At 39.6% G+C, this 17,238-nt stretch overlaps 1 protein-coding gene across 1 annotated transcript in view; it reads right to left on the bottom strand.

The window, feature by feature from the left end:
- The window catches only part of KNDC1 (kinase non-catalytic C-lobe domain containing 1), a 523,355-nt gene that overhangs the window by 120,183 nt on the left and 385,934 nt on the right, over positions 1-17,238 (bottom strand). Inside the window, exons 22-23 of the mRNA XM_069239773.1 lie at positions 8,661-8,808; positions 2,510-2,686 (exon numbers count right to left, since the gene is read on the bottom strand). Of these exons, the coding sequence (XP_069095874.1) occupies positions 2,510-2,686; positions 8,661-8,808 (325 nt within the window). The remainder of the gene's footprint in view (positions 1-2,509; positions 2,687-8,660; positions 8,809-17,238) is intronic.

Genomic DNA, 17,238 nt, shown 5'->3' with positions numbered 1-17,238 from the left:
GAGGGTAGGGTGCAATGTATGAAAAAAATGGGTCATTTTAAGTTTTACATGTCCTGGTAGTGAAAAAAACTCTTACATTTATTTTTCACTACTGCAAGGCCTACCTCTCCCAGAGGATAACACTGGGGTCACCTTATTACATTTTATAAAGTGTCATTTTTAAATGGGAACAGATGAGCAGTTCATGTTTGGTGTCTTTGGAATTGTAATGACAAATCCTTATTCATGGCAAAGTCGGATTTAAATTACAATTTTGAAATTGCCCCTTTTAGAAGTTGGCATATTCTTGACTTAGCCATTAGGTGCCTACAGCCTGTCTCTGGGTCACATGACTGAGAGTAATTAACAGTGGGGCTTTGCATGTTCCTCCTAGAGAGCCACACCCAAAAGGGTTTTTAGGCATTACTGGATGGGTCATCACTGGTAGGATGGGAGGGACGAGCTGGACCCAGCCTCTCTTACAATTGAATTGGGTGAGTCATGTCTCCACACAAAGGGCTGCATACCCCTTTTATTTACACTTGGGCTGCCATGGCCAGGAAGGCAGGGCACCTGCACACTTCAAAGATATGCCTCTAGAAGCTTCTCCTCACTTCAAACTGGATTTAAATACTGATCCTCAATAACCTACTCTTCACTACACTTCTGGACCTGTGGATACTGTGCTAGGAAGAAGGACTGATGAAATGACTGCCACTCTGCTGGACTGCTGCTCTGAAGGACTGCTGTCCTGCTGACATGCTGCCTTCTTGTCTGGGTGAGACGGACTGAAGCTGCATCTCTTGAACCCAGACCCCAAAGTGACTTCAAGGGTTAGTTAGATGGGCTCCCAGCAGCTCCTCAGAACCGACGCATCACCCTGATTCCACGTCATATCCTCAATGTTGGACTTCACGTCTCAAGCCTCATCAACGGGTTCCTCGACACAAAGCAGAACCCTGCATCCCACTTGTGCCGCATCTCAAAACCGCTGCATCATTTGGCTGTGTGACGCTGCTTCGATGCCAATCCCTGCAACACTTTGCATACCAGGATTTAAGGTACTTTGCTCAGCAAGCCTAACTGTATCTCTATTGGTAGCATGCACCCCATCATGGTCAGCCTGAACGTTTGACTTTTTCCCGGTGTGGTGCGACGTGATATCTACAGTTGGCACGTTTTTCTTTTTGGCCATATTTTCACTAAAATCTTTAAAACTGTATTTCTCTGGTTTTATTAACTGGAGTTTTGTCATTTTTGTCTTGTTTTATTTATTAGAGAGAGTTCTATTTATCTTACTTTGTGTAGAATCCTTTTTGGGTGGTGTTCTCACTTTATTACTGTTTGAGGTATTGCACAAATATGTTACACATTGCCTCGAAATTTAGCCTGGCTGCCCTGTGCAAAGCAACTAGACAGTTGAGCACAGGATAATTTAGAGTTAGCTTGTGCCTCACCCTGACAACGATTGTGGTTGATGCTTGACCATAACTCACATCCCAATCAATAAACAACCCAATTTCTTGTCTGTTGACTCAAATAAATGTAGCATTTTACACCTGCGCTGTAGCTCCTTCCCAAATCTTAATTTGGTTGCAGTGAGGTGACTCAGTGGGAAATATTTTCTAGAGATGATCCCTAACTCCTATAGATATTAATCAAAACGACTTCAATTTATCTTATTGTTAATATTACCAACCATAATACCAATCCAGCATTTGCATTTTAGAGGTATGAAGCCTATCAAAACCACTGAACCAGTATGGGAAAGTGAATGCTTTCAATCATTGAGTTTCCTATCTACCTTTATCTAAATTCATATGCTCTTGCATTTTCTGTTTCTGAAGCTGCTATTCACTTTAAGTGCAGATCTGTAAATGTAAATGAATGCACTTAATGGAATATGAAAAAGGGCATATAAGCAACAAAAATGTAATAAGGTATTTTACAGCACATTTGAAGCTAAGATAACATACGTGGTGAGTAAAGAATTCAGAGATCAACCTGAGGTGTCAATGGATTTGAAACACATTTATAGTTCTAATAAAATTCCACATCTAAATTGTTATTTATTTGTTGAGCTCCAATAAGGAATATAATTACTAAGGAATGGTCTACAATGTAATTAGTATGGAAAATGTGACATTGTTGCACTACAAGGACATAGGATAATTAGCAAATTTCAGAAGACTTACATTTTTAAATGCAGATTATTAAAATGGGTCAATCGTGCAGTGACTTTCACATTTCTCTAACTCATTTAAGGATATCACCCTTCAAATTGTCCCAAGGCATGTAGATGCAAAGAGAGTGTGCTTGGCAGGAGACCTTGTAACTAGCTCAAATTAACTGATTCCACTAAAATAACAGCATTGCAAGCAAACACTATAGAACACACATAACTATAATCTATGTTGTGTTAGAGGGATAGTTATTTCTTGCCCCCCAATTTACTGATTTGATTGGCCTGGGGTGAACCCACAACTGCCCAGGTTGCTTTCCCAGTCATGTACTACTCTTAAAGACTTACCTTCCTGGAGATATTATCTTCTGACACTTTGAAACAAAAGGAGTATAATGACTTTGTCTCCTCCTCATCCCTTCTCCCGTTGAGGCTGGAGCCAGGCGATACACTGCTATATTTGTGGCTTGTCAGATCTTGAAGCAAGGACAGCAAATGCTCACCATAGCTATCATTAGGAATAATCTAAAGAAATGTGTACACCAAACATTAATTTAAATATTCTTCCAGAAATAGGACTACAACTTTGGCAACAGAGGTCAGGTTTAAGTCAGTCAAGTGCACCATCACATGAACATATGAAACTGACTTCATGCTAGAAACAAACCTTGAGTGAGTGGAATCTGTTGTACAAAGTGCAACCACAGTGCTAATCTACTTTCACATAATTCTATAATGTTTTTCAAATCAATTAACGAAATTAGAGTGAAAGGCTTTTAGTGCCCCATATCGAAACATTCAGAAACAGATTTGGACAGGTGCCTTTTTAGATAATGTTTTTCTTTAATATTATGATCCAAGGTACATCATTCAGAACTATTAGTTATTATTGATTGATTCACATAATGTATTTAAGTAGTTGAACAAAAATAAAAGAAATTGTTAACATTTTATGGTTGAAAATAGGAATTTCACTCTAAAAAACAAAGAGGTAATATTTGCTTAGCTATTTACAGAAAGTCTGGGCCAGTGTGACTGGAAAAGGGACATGCCTATATAACAGGTGATCAATGTTTAAGTAAGGATTGTGGATCTTATGTCTTGTGTCTTCCTTGTTTGTGTTTTATGCTGGCCTTGTGGGTATCACTGATAAGGTAGCATGTTATGATAGTTCCTGGATATTAAGTCATTTGGCAACCTACCATTAAAATGTAATAACCAGTTTCAAAAGAGGAAATACTTTGAGGTGAAAAAGAAAGTAATGCTTTTCTTGGGTTAGATTATTGAGTTTACGGAAACAGTCAAATGCACTAATCAAACCAACAAGATTAGCCTATCAATATTCATTGAAGTACTGTGTAAAAAAAAAAAATCTTTTTTATATGTGTCAATAAATTATGTTCTATCCATATTATTGAAAAAAGATTACAATCTGCTTTCTTGAATATGTTAGGGTACAACTCAAATGTCTTGACCATCTCAACTACAGAAACAAATATGACTGATAACAAAGGGATTCAGCATTTTGAAACTCTATTCATCAATAAATACATGCCTCTTTGAGGACAGGCAGGCTTTTTCCCCTCAGAAAACTTAGGAGAGTATTTCCATATGCTAGTTAGCCACAATGGCAAAGGATCATATTGGAATTAGTGTGGTCAAGGCTGGTTTATGCCAATGGTATTTAACTAAGCCTACTGAGCTAGCTTTCATTTTCACTTTAAAGAATTAAGAAGCGGGTGCAAAATCAGACATCAAAACAGCCATGACAGTTTACATAAAAAAAGTCTGCAATGAATACTGATGAAGAAAGTGCTCAATTCAAAATTCTCTACACTACTCAGTGTTTCGGACCAACGCTGTTTGTTTAGTCAGGAGATCTAGCTTACATTCAACTCCTGCCTCCCTTTGGATGGTTCCTTACTTTCACTTAGAAAGAGCATGGCCTGACCTTTTATATTTGTGCACCACAATATTGAAACATGGTCCTCCTGGTGCTGAAATTGCTAACCAACTTCATTCAGTTAAAAAAAAAATTAGGACATAGTCTAATACCCACAAACTGGGCAGTTCTACGGTTTATGCTAGATATGTGGAACCCGAAGTAACCATGTGCTTGACAAAACAAAAATCAAACTTATAACGTTTGACTGGTTCAACAAATACATTTCTACAGCGATTTTGATGTGGAAATCGCTTTTAGGTCCCCCATAGATGAAAAATGGTAATTAAATACTGAGGCTGTGTATTCATCACTAAAAAGCAGAGCTTTAGAAAATCCTTTGTAATTTACAGACATATATATATATATATATATATGTGTATATATATATATATATATATATATATATATATATATATATATATATATATATATATATATATATAAAAATACCTGAAAGGAGATAGATCAATCAAAAAACTGGAAGCTAAATTGTCGAAATATTTTCCCAATGCTAATCTTCAACTGTACAATACAATAGTTTTTTTTTCTTTTACAGCCATGGGTTTTTACAGGCCCAGCTACCTTCTACATGTCTACCTTCCAGACCTGAGTTTGCACTATTAACTTAAATTCGAAGTGTATATGAATCATACTCCAAACCACCAGAGACTGAACACCGTCCTAACTTACACACCAATTCCTAATGTATTTGAATGACACTCTGATCTATTTGAGGTTAGGCAATAGCCCTAACAATCACAAAAGCTGAGAAATATCTATTTCTGAATCAAGGAGCCCACTTGTGCCTGAATTGAGCTAAAATGGGAATCTGAACTGGGGGCGAATGCAACAAAAATGGAAATTTATACCAATATCTTTGGTCCTAATTATGAGATAAAACCTTAGTACTGGCCCTCAAAATGAAAAACCTAGGTATCTTGTGTGAGGTTATCCTACACATCTCCTTGTCAATTATATGGTCAAAAACACAAAACTGTCACTCAAGACACTTATTAAAGTTACAAGCATGTTTGCTCTGACTTGCTGACTGTGTGTCTAATTTAGAGTTTGGTGAAGAAGGTACTCCATCAAAAATGTGACAGAGTAGTCTGTCCGCCAAACCTCCAGTTCACCTGCTCTATTTAAACTCTGATGGACTGACAGTTTCCAAGCAGTGACCCCACTGGCTGTGCCAGGGAAAACATAATCTGATGACCCATCGATATGGGGGTAAGGGCAACAGACCACATACTGTATTCACAGTGGATGTTGAGATGCCCTTTTTTCCTGTCTGTCAAAGCCAGGTAAAACCTTGGGTCATGAACAGATAACATATATTTGATCTTGCTCTATACATTTAGAGTAAATTACAGGGCCACTGGACAACTCACTTGATATCCTTCCATTCCCAACTAACTACACCCAACTGGAGAGATACATGTGCCTTGTCAGGTTGAGGTTGTAACAGTCACTTCCCACTGAAGGAATAGGACTTTACTCCTCACATCACATGGTGTAATGGTGAATTGGAACCTCCATGATGAGAAAAGAGTTAGAAACATCAAGAAGGTGCAACAGAGTCTCTGGGCCAGGTCAAATAGCACTCAACTACTAAGCATTGGCATCCATTACCATGACCTTGAGAAAGATGGCAAGTAACACATTCAATCTCTGTTAAACTACTCAAACTGCTTACCCAGCCTCAGTCAGAACTACTGAGAGGAGATGGGATACTTAATTTCTTTACTGACATGCTTGGTAATTCATCTGGACTCTGTGTCTCTGTATTCACCTCTAAACATCACTGCTAAATGATACATTCCATTCCCTCCTGGAGGATTGCTTTAAATTGCATGTTTCTTGGTGGACTTTAATAGAGGTAGCACACAGAGCACTGTTATGCACTGTAGGATTGTTACCGAAATAGGATAGAAGACACAGAGCTTCTGTAAGTCAGTTGCTATGTTAAGTCAGGGGAAAAAATATTATAAAACCAGAGCATTTTCCTAACAGCAAGTAAAGTTACGGGAGGCTCATAATAAAGAGAAAAATATTACAAAACCTTTTGAGAAACACATGTGCCCTTTCGAAAACTTGTAGCAGGTACAAGTTATGGCAAACAATAAATTCCTAACATCAGAGTATAGTATTTTACCAAGTGTGATAACTTTCACATAGTTCATCGGGACAAAACATAAAAATTAAGCCATTCTGTAGTAATCTTGTATTATAACATGCAATTTAACTGAAAAGTGTGAAATATCAGGGTCCACCTGCTTTTGAGCAGGTCACGGCTGTGCACCTGTTTTTATGTAATGGAACATTCTAAAGGGTGTGCCCTTTTACACTGAATTTTTCTAAGTACATATGCTGCAGACACAACAGCTTGCAAATTGTGATGAGTGACTGCCACTGCCTGTTTCTGAGCTCTGCTGTCTGCCGACCGTATATTAATTCCATAAATGTCATTTAGGGGGCATGACCTCAGAGGTTTCAAAACCAGTGCCAAGAACACTGGGGAGGCTGACCTTTCTGATCCATTTGTATTACGGTAATAGTGAATAAGAGGTTTTTATTCACTTATCGTAATAAAAAATGAAGCAGAAGATGCAGGAACAGGACCCTGTATGGCAGCTATGGTAAGTAAAACAAAATGCTTTATATGTATGTTGAGTGCATGCCAGTGAAACTGTGTTTATGTGAGAGTTTGTGTACATGTATTAGTATTTGTCTGTTTGTGTGAGCGCATGTTTGTGTGGTGTGTGCATGGAAAGGAGTGACAGGTAGTAGGATTGACTGAGTTGGAGGGGCAGATTATCAATATTTGATTTACAGAAACTGGTGCAAAGACTTGATGAACTATTTACTTTTCCAGTGCAAAACATTGAGTCAGTTGGTCAGCAGACAAGAGAAAGGGATACTGCAAAAAAGGTAGAGTATGAGAATGAATGAGTGTGAGGAAAACTATAGAGCGTGAGGCAGTGTGATGAAGGATGAATGAGAATGAGTGGCAGGGAACAAGAATACTTTGAGTGAGAAGGAAGAAGTGAGTGCAAATGTGTGAGAATAAGTGAGTGTGAGTATAAGTGAGAATGTGGTGTTATGCTTAAGAGTGTGCCATTGACCGTGGCTTACTGCTGTTAAATCTTGTCTTAAAGAGGAATCCACCTGACAATTCTGGTACTGGTGTACTAGAGGCAGTCCTTTACATCACAGGCACCTGTGACAAAATGCTGGCAAACTAGGGCACACTAGGGTTATGCTTGGCATATGGGGACATCCATGGCAAAAAGGTGGTGCTGGCATACTGGAGGAAATTCTTGGCATGGGGGCACCTGTGGCAAAAGGCCTGCACTGACACTTTGAAGGTCATTTTTGACATAGGGGAGGAGAACTATGGTATACATGAGGAGACAATCATGACAAAATAATGTCCCTGACATACTAGAGATAATTTTAGACATAAGGTTCACCCATGTTTTATGAACAGCACTAATGGCAGAATTCTACCAGTGGAATACTGTATGTAATTTTTGGGACTATTGAAGCACCTATGGCATATGAGTAGTACCCATACCAATATTCTGGACCTGGCACAATGGAGATATTTTTTGCACATGGGGGTACACCTAGCACATTTTGGAAAAAATGGGGTGTACTCTCTGGGAGCATCGGTTATATCTGAAGAGCATACCATAAAATAATTTAATATTCAATGAGTGTTTTTTCAGTGCATAGCAACATTATGTGCAACTGTACTTTGAAATGGTTAAATTGATTTCTAAATATTCTTAGGTATAGACCCTCCCTTGCCCCTCCTGAGAACCATCACTACAGTTCTGGGTAATTATTATGGCTCACCACTTCCAAAAATCACCAGCCACCACTCCAAGAACAAAAAGGAAATAATGTCCTGATGAGCACTATTTACTTTCTGTAGCTTTCATTGGGACTAAGACTACGACATTACATGTTAGGTTTTGTAAAATTCATAAATTCAGCAGTGCTATGTGCACTCTACTGATTAAACATGAAAATAAACCAAAAAAGAAACATTTTAAAAGCAAGTTGCTGCCTTATTTCATTTTTCTGAGTACATGAAAAAGTAAGTGTCCAAATAAAACCTTCTCCTCTGTGCTTCAAAAGGGTGACAGGGTCTTGCAAATGATCTTAAATCAAAATGTATTAACAGTAAGGTATAATGTAGGCCAATAATGTAGTCCATATTCGAATTATGGACTACACCAATTAATACATGTGGACATACCTACTAAAGTTTTATTTAAATCATTTTTTTCACTCCCTAAAATTTATCAACACATTTCTAATTGCATCATACAGTAAGAGAGCTAAAACCAGATGCAAACGCACACATTCATGTTACTGCTGCAACTGCTAAATGAGCGTTTTGTGTACCAGGAGTCCCCTTTTTTAACAACAAAAGTTGGATAGGTGATGAGTGGTTTCAGATTAGGTCATAACGAAAGAGATAGAGAAAGAAATCTACAGCAGAATGGTACTTTACAATATAAAATATTTAATAGAATACCTTACCTTACAGGAAATATATTCTTCTAAATTGTTCACTAGATTGGTGTTTGCTGTAAAATCTACGTTGCAACAATCTTCAATCCATGTCTGAAGTAAGTACATAGAACGATTATAAATCTTGGTGACCATTGCAGAAGGATCCATGCTCTCACTGGAAAAAGAATTCAGTGTCTGACTAAATGTACAGCAACAATATTGCATTGTCTTATTTTCTACAAATCCATACAAAACGGAAACATGGACAGCAATTGTAGGAAACTGTATTACTGGCTAAGGGGGTAAACCCCCATTCAAGCAGCAACCACAAACTTGGTTGGGGTGAGACACGCTCAAACCCAAAATTAACCTGCGCTCAACTCTCTGGTAGCTTGGCACAGAAGAAGTCAGGCTTGTCTTGGAGGCAATGTCAAACAGTAATAAAGTGAAAACACAAAACAAGAAAAATCCCACACCAATTTAGAAACATGAAGTAAGTTAATAAATTATTTGAGACCAAAATGACAAAACTTCAATCCAGAGCAGTGTGGATATGCAGTATTAAAATGATTTAGGTGAAAATAGTGAATAAAAGCACAAAGTTCCAACCGTAGTTATCTGATTGTGCCAGACCAGGACAAAGTGAAAACTTCAGGCCTACCATGATGGAGCACTGGCAGCTACAGGGGCCCATTTAGGACCCTGAACATAGAACCTTAAATCCTGGCAGCATTTCTTTGCAAGGCTTTGCATTAATGACGGATCCAGTCCCTCCACTCACAAATGTCTGCAGCATTCATGTTACTTCAGTCAAACACCAGAGAGCTGGGTGCACTATGCCTAGAGAAAAAGCATACTCCTTTATTTGTGTACTTATCTGTGACCACTGAGTGATCCCTATGCTTTCACATTCTCTGTGATGTAGCAGATAGCTTACAGTGTGATGTACTCCATTTCTTATAATGGATAGCAACTGTTTGGGGGTATCCCCCTGATGCCATACTACTACTATGGTGGGTACTGTAGGAAAAGGACTGAGGGCCAGATTGATCATAGTAATGTGTTGCTCTTGCATCTCACATAGTGTCGCAAGGGCAATAAAATACTAAAGTCAGCTGTACCAAGCAATGCAAGGCCACCTTTCGTGGTCTTGCATTGCTTGGTACATCTTAAGTAATGTAAGGCAGCACAAGTCGTTGACTTGAGTTACTCTGCCCTGGGAAGGTGTTTCATGGGTGAGGCATGGAGGTACCAGGCACATTCCAAGATTTAGCTAGGCAGATAAACCAAAATGCTACCCCTTCCTAGGAGAGGCTAAACAAGAAGAAAAATGTTTATTTCTCCTTATTTTTGTCTCTTTCTTTTTGTGCTTCAATCTGCAGCACATATAGAAAGAGGAAAAAGCCTTAGAGGATTACTTTTGTTCAGGAAGGTGTCCCTTCATAGTCAAAACTAATACTGCCTGTGATACAGGTCCCTTTGCAGTTTGCACCAGATGCAAGGGTGCCTGCAGTGGCATATCGTGACAAATTAACCTGCATTTAAAAGACTAACAGAGAAAATAACCAGAGTTGTAAAATGTGCACGTTTGAATTATAGTGAACTATGTGGCCATCATTCATATTGTGCACCACATTTTAACATGAGAGTTTTGCACTCATATTAAATGAAGTATTAACATGAGTTATCAATAAAGAATGTTTTATTAACTGTGAATTAATAATTGCAGCACTAAAATGAATATGAGTTAAGCACATTTATACTGAATTATTGAATGTATTAATGCAAGTTTCACGTGTGGAGAAAAATAAATGCACATTTAAATTAGTTCTAACATATTGTAAATGATGTTTGCAATAAATAATTTGCTTTGCATATATGAACTGTAAGATGTGCAATAGGTTTATTCATGTATTAATATGTATTTAGGCTTCTTAGCTTGAGTAGGCCTGAAGAGATTCAATTTGCAGCAGTAACGGAAAATTACTTATTATTCTGTCCTCTTTGACCCGAGTTCTTTTCCCAAGGTTGCTAACATGATGTTGGATGTCCTATTGTTTTGAAGGCAAGAAACATGTTGCAGGCTAACAATGTAACACTATTTGTTCTAGTTGTCGAACAAGACAAGAAATTTGTAGTTCTCATGTGAAATGTGTTGGTTTAGTTTACTGTGTTTTGTGAGAAAGGATCTTAAGTAGGAAATAATCAGAGAAAGTAATATTTGTCAAAAATGTGTGAAGTCATGAGATTGAACAATGAACTTTTGCTGGAAAGATCTGGAAAAGAAGCAGAACTGGTGGTGCCATCTGCAGCCATTGGATTCTGAATCTTACATCTGAAATGTGCCCTCATGAAGGCCCAATCTAAAGGATTGTGCATATTTTAATTAGTGAGAAACTTTGAGTTTGGAGTCAGTTCTTTAATAAGTGTTGTTGGGGTCAGTCTTCACAGAGACTCCCTCCTGCCTCGAAGCATTCCACTTCTGTATTAAGTCTGCTGTCCCCCTCTAGATGATTTACCTCATCTTCGTTTAATTGACCTATTATGTTATGTGGTTCAGTACTAATAAACCCAACTAATGCTGAATTGCTGATTCTGTCCTGTGTGCAGCCCGTGTTCTGCACTGCCCTGATGTTGCTGTCAATTGATGCTGGAAGAAGGTGACCATCCTACCTGACGAACGGCTCTTGTATGCAGTCCCATGAGGAGAGGTTTAACTAAATGTGGTTTCTTGTTTTTCTTTAGTTAATTACTTACCCCAGCCTATTTTATAGTGAGTTGTTGAAGTTAGATATTTTACAAATTATTTTTGTCTTTCTTTTATTTTCACTTTTGCCTGCATGTGTTAGCCCATTCCCACACATGCAAGCCCAATTTCATGTTAGTGATAGGCATGGCCCCGCTCTGAAATCTGAAATTGAATGTTAAACTGTTTTTGGATGATTTACTGATGTCACTATCATCTGCTTTGAAGTCCGATCATAATGTGCTTATTGTGTTGTTGCTAATCTATGTTATTCTTTTGGCGTGTCTCACAGAATTGATGTAAGTAGGTTAAATCTTTTAAGTCGTTTTAGCCAGCCTGTGGTTTCACATATGGTTTTGGGACTGTTATAAAGTTTTGAAACTTTATTCGGTTTGGAGTTTGATTTAGTGTTACATTGTTAATGGTATTTAACATTGTTTTATGGTATAATGTCATTGATTTGTGATTGAATGATTCTGACTACTACACTCTTCTCCAAGTCCAAAGATCTAGTTGGCTTTGAGAGGTGAGATCGTCAGTGGTGTTTCACCTGCTGCGCTAGTGGTTGTTGAACCGGAATCGGGGAGAAACTTTCTTCCCGGACCATTGCATGTTATCACATTGCATAAAAGACTGATAAATGTGGCCCTAAATGTTGCTTCAGAGGGTTTTTCCCTCCTACATATATTCTTTATGAGCAACAGTTCCTTTATGTGAGAATCCACTGTACATCTGATGCCTCTAAATTACAGCCCTCAAATTCGGTATGATAGTTGACATGGATCTTTGCCGGCAACTGTTCCTCATTAAATATCCCAGTATCCCGTTGCCAGACAATTTACATTTCTAGATGTTAAGAGAACACAGTTGATAAGCTGAAGATAGTAGTGGTGGATTGGTCCCCGAAATATGCTACATGGTAAAAAAAGATAGTAACACTGAGGAGGAAGTTACTCTGGCATTAATTGTTTGCTCAGCATGTTTCCATGGAGAATGACTGAAGACTTCTTAAGAGAGGTAGGCAAATCTCTATCAGGATTTTCATAACATTCTAAGGAAGCAGACTTTTACTGGAAAATCTGACTATGCAAAGCCACTGGTCATTTTGGGCATCTCTCAATTTTACTCAGATCATCTATCCCTTTTATTTGGCTTGGAACTTAATGCTTCTCTCTGAGGTAGTTTTTGAGTCTTCCTAATAGCTGACCATTTAATAAGAATTACTGCCTAGTTATCATATTAGATTAAACATATTGATATTAAACACACCCTCTTTATTCTAATTGAGACCACAATCATTTACCTCTACCCAATACAAGTCTTGAGGTGAAAATAAGAAGTTTTAATCACCTATCATAGTGACGTACCAGGCCATTCAAGCTGGGCTGGCGATATGTATTCTGAGAATGCTATGATATGAAGAGCATCAAAAGGATCTGTGACCTTGGAGTTTTGGTCTTGCAGCTCACTTTTGCTGGCTTTCAGTGCAAATTCAAATTGCAGATGTAGACTTTTATAACTTTCTAAAACTTAAGGTTCTGCTATCCAAAACTGTTATTTATATGCATCAGACCTCCCATTCTTACTCATAAGCTAAACAAACAGCCCACATCGCATCAACAATATAGAAGCTGCCTTCCCTGCCAGATTCCACACTTCTCAACTCATTATATCAGCGGGTCTTAACCTTTGGACCACCACCAAATCACATCACTACTAGAAGATGAACCACTACCAGAAACCGGGGACTCCAGCATCTGCAATTTCTATGATTTGAACCTCAAAACAATACACAAGAATACAGAAAGAGGTACATATCAAACAAATACAAGGATACACAAACTATGAAATATTTTATTTAATTCAACCAAGAAATATTCAGAAAAACTTTGAAGTTTTATTTTGAAGTTTGGAGCTTTTTGAAATGTGTTTTTAATATTAAAAGATGAAGTGATATGGTAGATTTTAACATGATTATCTTTTTTGGTCCTCAGTGCTTCAATTGAATCTACCAATCATCTGTAGTAGATTCTGTTTGCTGTATTTGTGCTGCTCCCATGAATTCAGTTAACAATGCCAACTTTATTTATAGCCTCTAATTGCAAATTTCTTTTAATTTCAAAACGTTTTGAAATTTTCATTTTTCCTTTTCTCATATATAATGTAATAATCTGCAAATATTCTGAACAGTCGCAAACTCCGAAGTAGGTACTGTGTTCCATCAGGAGTCCGCTGACCTCAACTTAACATTGAATTACATGAAAAGTGGAACGCAGACCGGTGTCTATTCAATCACTTTTGTACAAGAGTGATGAGGTTGCAGATGAAGTCTGCTCTGTATATGTCACTGCTGTGATATATGCCTTTCAAAGGTGTTGGGATGAGAATGTCCTCTCAATGGTGTACTGTCATGTCCCCTGCCCTCCATGCCCAATTGCAAGTATCTGGTACACTGATATTGGAATTTCAAGTTAATCCTAAGGTGACTTTCCCAGACAGTGAGTTGCTGACATTCTTGAGGCTAGAAGTAGGGAACTCAGACACTGACATGGGTAAAGAGGAGGCAGGCTACCCCTCACAAATTCAATTAGATCCTTTGCTGCAGGCGGGCTGGTTCTTCTTTCTAGTCTTTCTGGAGACTGCCATTTGGTGGATGAGAGGAGCTAATGGTGGGGCTGCAGATCCTTTTGTCAAAGTGTTAAGGGAATTTTGAGTAGGCCTTTTCTGTCTTATAATCACTGTTAGGTGTGGCTGTGATGATCATGTGCAGGCTGCTCACACCTGACAAGGACATATGAAAGAAGAACAAACCCAAACTGTTACTGGTAATGAGCCTGTGACCAAGAATACTCATCCTTTGTCTGCTAAACCTGTGTAAGAGTGGGGGTGTTGACAGGTCTTACCAGATTCAAGTTCTCTATGACCAAGGAGGTTGTGCTTCATAGAGCACCCAGCAGGATAATGTGTGAACAGAGCTGGTGTCTGCCTGACAGCCAGTTCCCCTGAGCTTAGCGGACATTACTAGGAGTTTGATCTAGAGTCGTAGTTGTCGGTCCTGGAAAGCTAGGACAGTCCTACCCAACTGAAAGAGGAAGGAGCTACCCAAAGCAGCAGAAAGAGCTGACTGCTAGTTTGGATAGAATCAACTGATGCTAGTTTTGGGGCCATCCACCAAAGACTTACGATTGAGTGTGATTGAACTTGGAGCTAGTCCAAAGAAGAACTGCAGCACTCCTGAAGCATGTTTAAGCAGATCCTGCCATCACTTCCTTATCCCATGATTGTGGCACTTGGCCAGGCTGCCAAATCAGCCTGCCAGCTGAAGAAGGGATTAGTATTGCCCTGTAGCACCTGTTTGAATACCCTAACTGATTGTCAAATTTCCCTCAAAGCTGCAAGGTTGCTACTCGGGGTCTGTAGTTGGAAGGAGTACTGTCACACTGCAGTATGCTAGGAAGGCCACAGAGTTGGCATCAAGACCAACCAGTATGGTTCAAGTGGGCCGCTGCATGTTGCTGACACTGTCAGGTGTGGTAAATGCCCCCATCTGAAGACAGCTGCTGCTGGCTCCAGGCCATTGCCTTGTGACCTGTTCCAGCCTGGTCCGAAAGGAGGAGCCATGTGACTCTACTGCAGCCAGCATACCTCCAATGAGCATAGACTGTGAGCAGGACATTGAACCGAGGCCTACTACCACCATGAGATGGTGAGAAACTGAAGTGGAGAGCTAACATAGGCCTACTAGAGGCTTGTAGATGCAAGAGGGGAAACATTATCCCTGCACTGGTTATTACAACACTAGAGCCTCAGATTTTGAGAGGAATTAGGAGGGTAGCGTGATAAGGACCAGCCTTCTTAGCTGTTTTAGCCTCACACCTGTCTAGAAGGTATCTGATACTCCTGGTCTGTGTAGCACTGCATTTTGTAGTGTGATAAAATACGTTTATTTATTATACTTTTAGTTATTGTGCTGTTGGGTGTTTGTTGCGTCCTAAACCTGTTGTAATCCCACACAATAACCTCCCTGAAAAGCCTGTGACTGCTCACTGTTGCTACCAGTGAGAGTGAAGTGTTGAAGTGCTTGTACTTGGTCTAGCTTTGCAGAGCTACAGAAGGACGCACCCCATCTGGAAAAGCAAGACCACTTCCAGGTCTTCTTGAGTTATTACCCAGGTTCAGAAAGAACACATGAATGTAGAGTGAGAGGATATTTTGGAATGGTTTGTAAGTTTTTCAGACCATCCTGGCTGGTCTCCGTTCATCTTCTTTTTTTTTGTTATGACTGTCAATTCCCAAATAATTCCATAGCTCTTCTGTGTATCTCATTTATCTATTGACAATAGAAAACCATCCACACAACAAGAGACCTGAAGAGGTAAGGCAGTGATCAACAAAAGAGAAACATAATTTGCATGTCTGTCTCACACACCTTTTGTCAGGAATAAGGCTGTGCGCGGTCCAGGACCCGCCCTGACCTCTGCTACGCATCTTTGCTGCACATCATGCGCGACGCTTGTCATCCCCGCTTGCTCCAGAAGTGGTCATCAGCGTTGCCTGCCCTGTGATAAAGCTCATGTAGCTGCAGGGCCAGGACATTGGTGGACAAGATGCACTTATCAATGCCATTCTATGATTGGACTACAACTCCCAAGTGTTTAGAGGCAGCGACCATCTTGGTGTGTGGCAGGCCTATAAAGCCCAGCCACACCCAAGCACATTGCTCACTATTTTGAAGACTTTGGTGCAGTCAGACCTCCTGGGGAGTTCCTCTGAAGAAAGCGGATTTCCTGCATGGCAGAGTGGCAGCATGTCAGAGTATCCTTGTTTCCATGGTGAATTCAAAAATGGGTAGGTCGTACTTGTATCGGTAAGGTCTTGATAAGTCAAATCTTGAAGGGGGTTGTTTACTCCCAAAAGTAAAGCGCCCCTTAGCAAAATGAGCAAAACACTTTAGACCAAAAGTAAAGCGCCCATGGCACGACAATCAAAGTGCTTCAGGCTAAACAAGTAAAGGGTCCTTGGCACGACAATCAAAGCGCTTCAGGCCACACGAGTATAGCGCCCCTTAGCACAACGACCAAAGCACTTCAGGCTGAACGAGTAAAGAGCCCTCGGCACGATAATCAAAGCGCTTCAGGCCACAAGAGTAAAGCAGCCTTGGCACAACAATCAAAGTGATTCAGGCCACACGAGGAAAGCGCCCTTGGCACAACATTAAAAGCGCTTGAGGCCACACGAGTAAAGCGCCCTTGGCACGACAATCAAAGCGCTTCAGCCCACACTAGTAAAACGCCCTTGGCACAACAATCAAAGGGCTTCAGACAAAACGAGTAAAGCGCTCCTTGACTCAACGAGCAAAGCGCTTCAGGCAAAACAGGTAGAAGCGTCCCTGGCATAATGAGTAAAGCGCTTCATGCATGACGATCAAAGCGCTTCAAGTTCAATTAGTAAAACTTTTCAGGCCTCAGTTGCAAATGTGAAAGCGCTTGAGAAAAGCAAGCTGTAGTTTCATTGTTTTTTGGGAAGTACAATATGTGAGATACATATTTAAATCTTTGTGCATTTCTAGGCTGAGATCAAACGTTTATGTTATGAAAGCATAATTGTTACATGGTTAATATTCAGAGTATGATCATAGTCCAAAGCTCTTGCCATCTTTAGGTACAGAGATTGCAGTTCGTTCTTGTTCCATGTTTCAAAGAAGGGGCTACACCCAGTTCACAAAGGGTCTCAATCCGATATCACGGAGACGCCTTTGTTCCAGAGTCTATTGGTGAGTTTATACTGTTATGAAAGAGTATATGCATATTTGTCCTAATCATTTTCTTTTCAGATCTCTCTCCCTGCAGTTCCCTACCC

Source organism: Pleurodeles waltl, chromosome 6 (genome assembly GCF_031143425.1).
Source record: "Pleurodeles waltl isolate 20211129_DDA chromosome 6, aPleWal1.hap1.20221129, whole genome shotgun sequence".
Taxonomy (NCBI): domain Eukaryota; kingdom Metazoa; phylum Chordata; class Amphibia; order Caudata; family Salamandridae; genus Pleurodeles; species Pleurodeles waltl.
The sequence above is the reverse complement of the archived record's forward strand: the minus strand, read 5'-3'. Positions and strand labels throughout refer to the sequence as shown.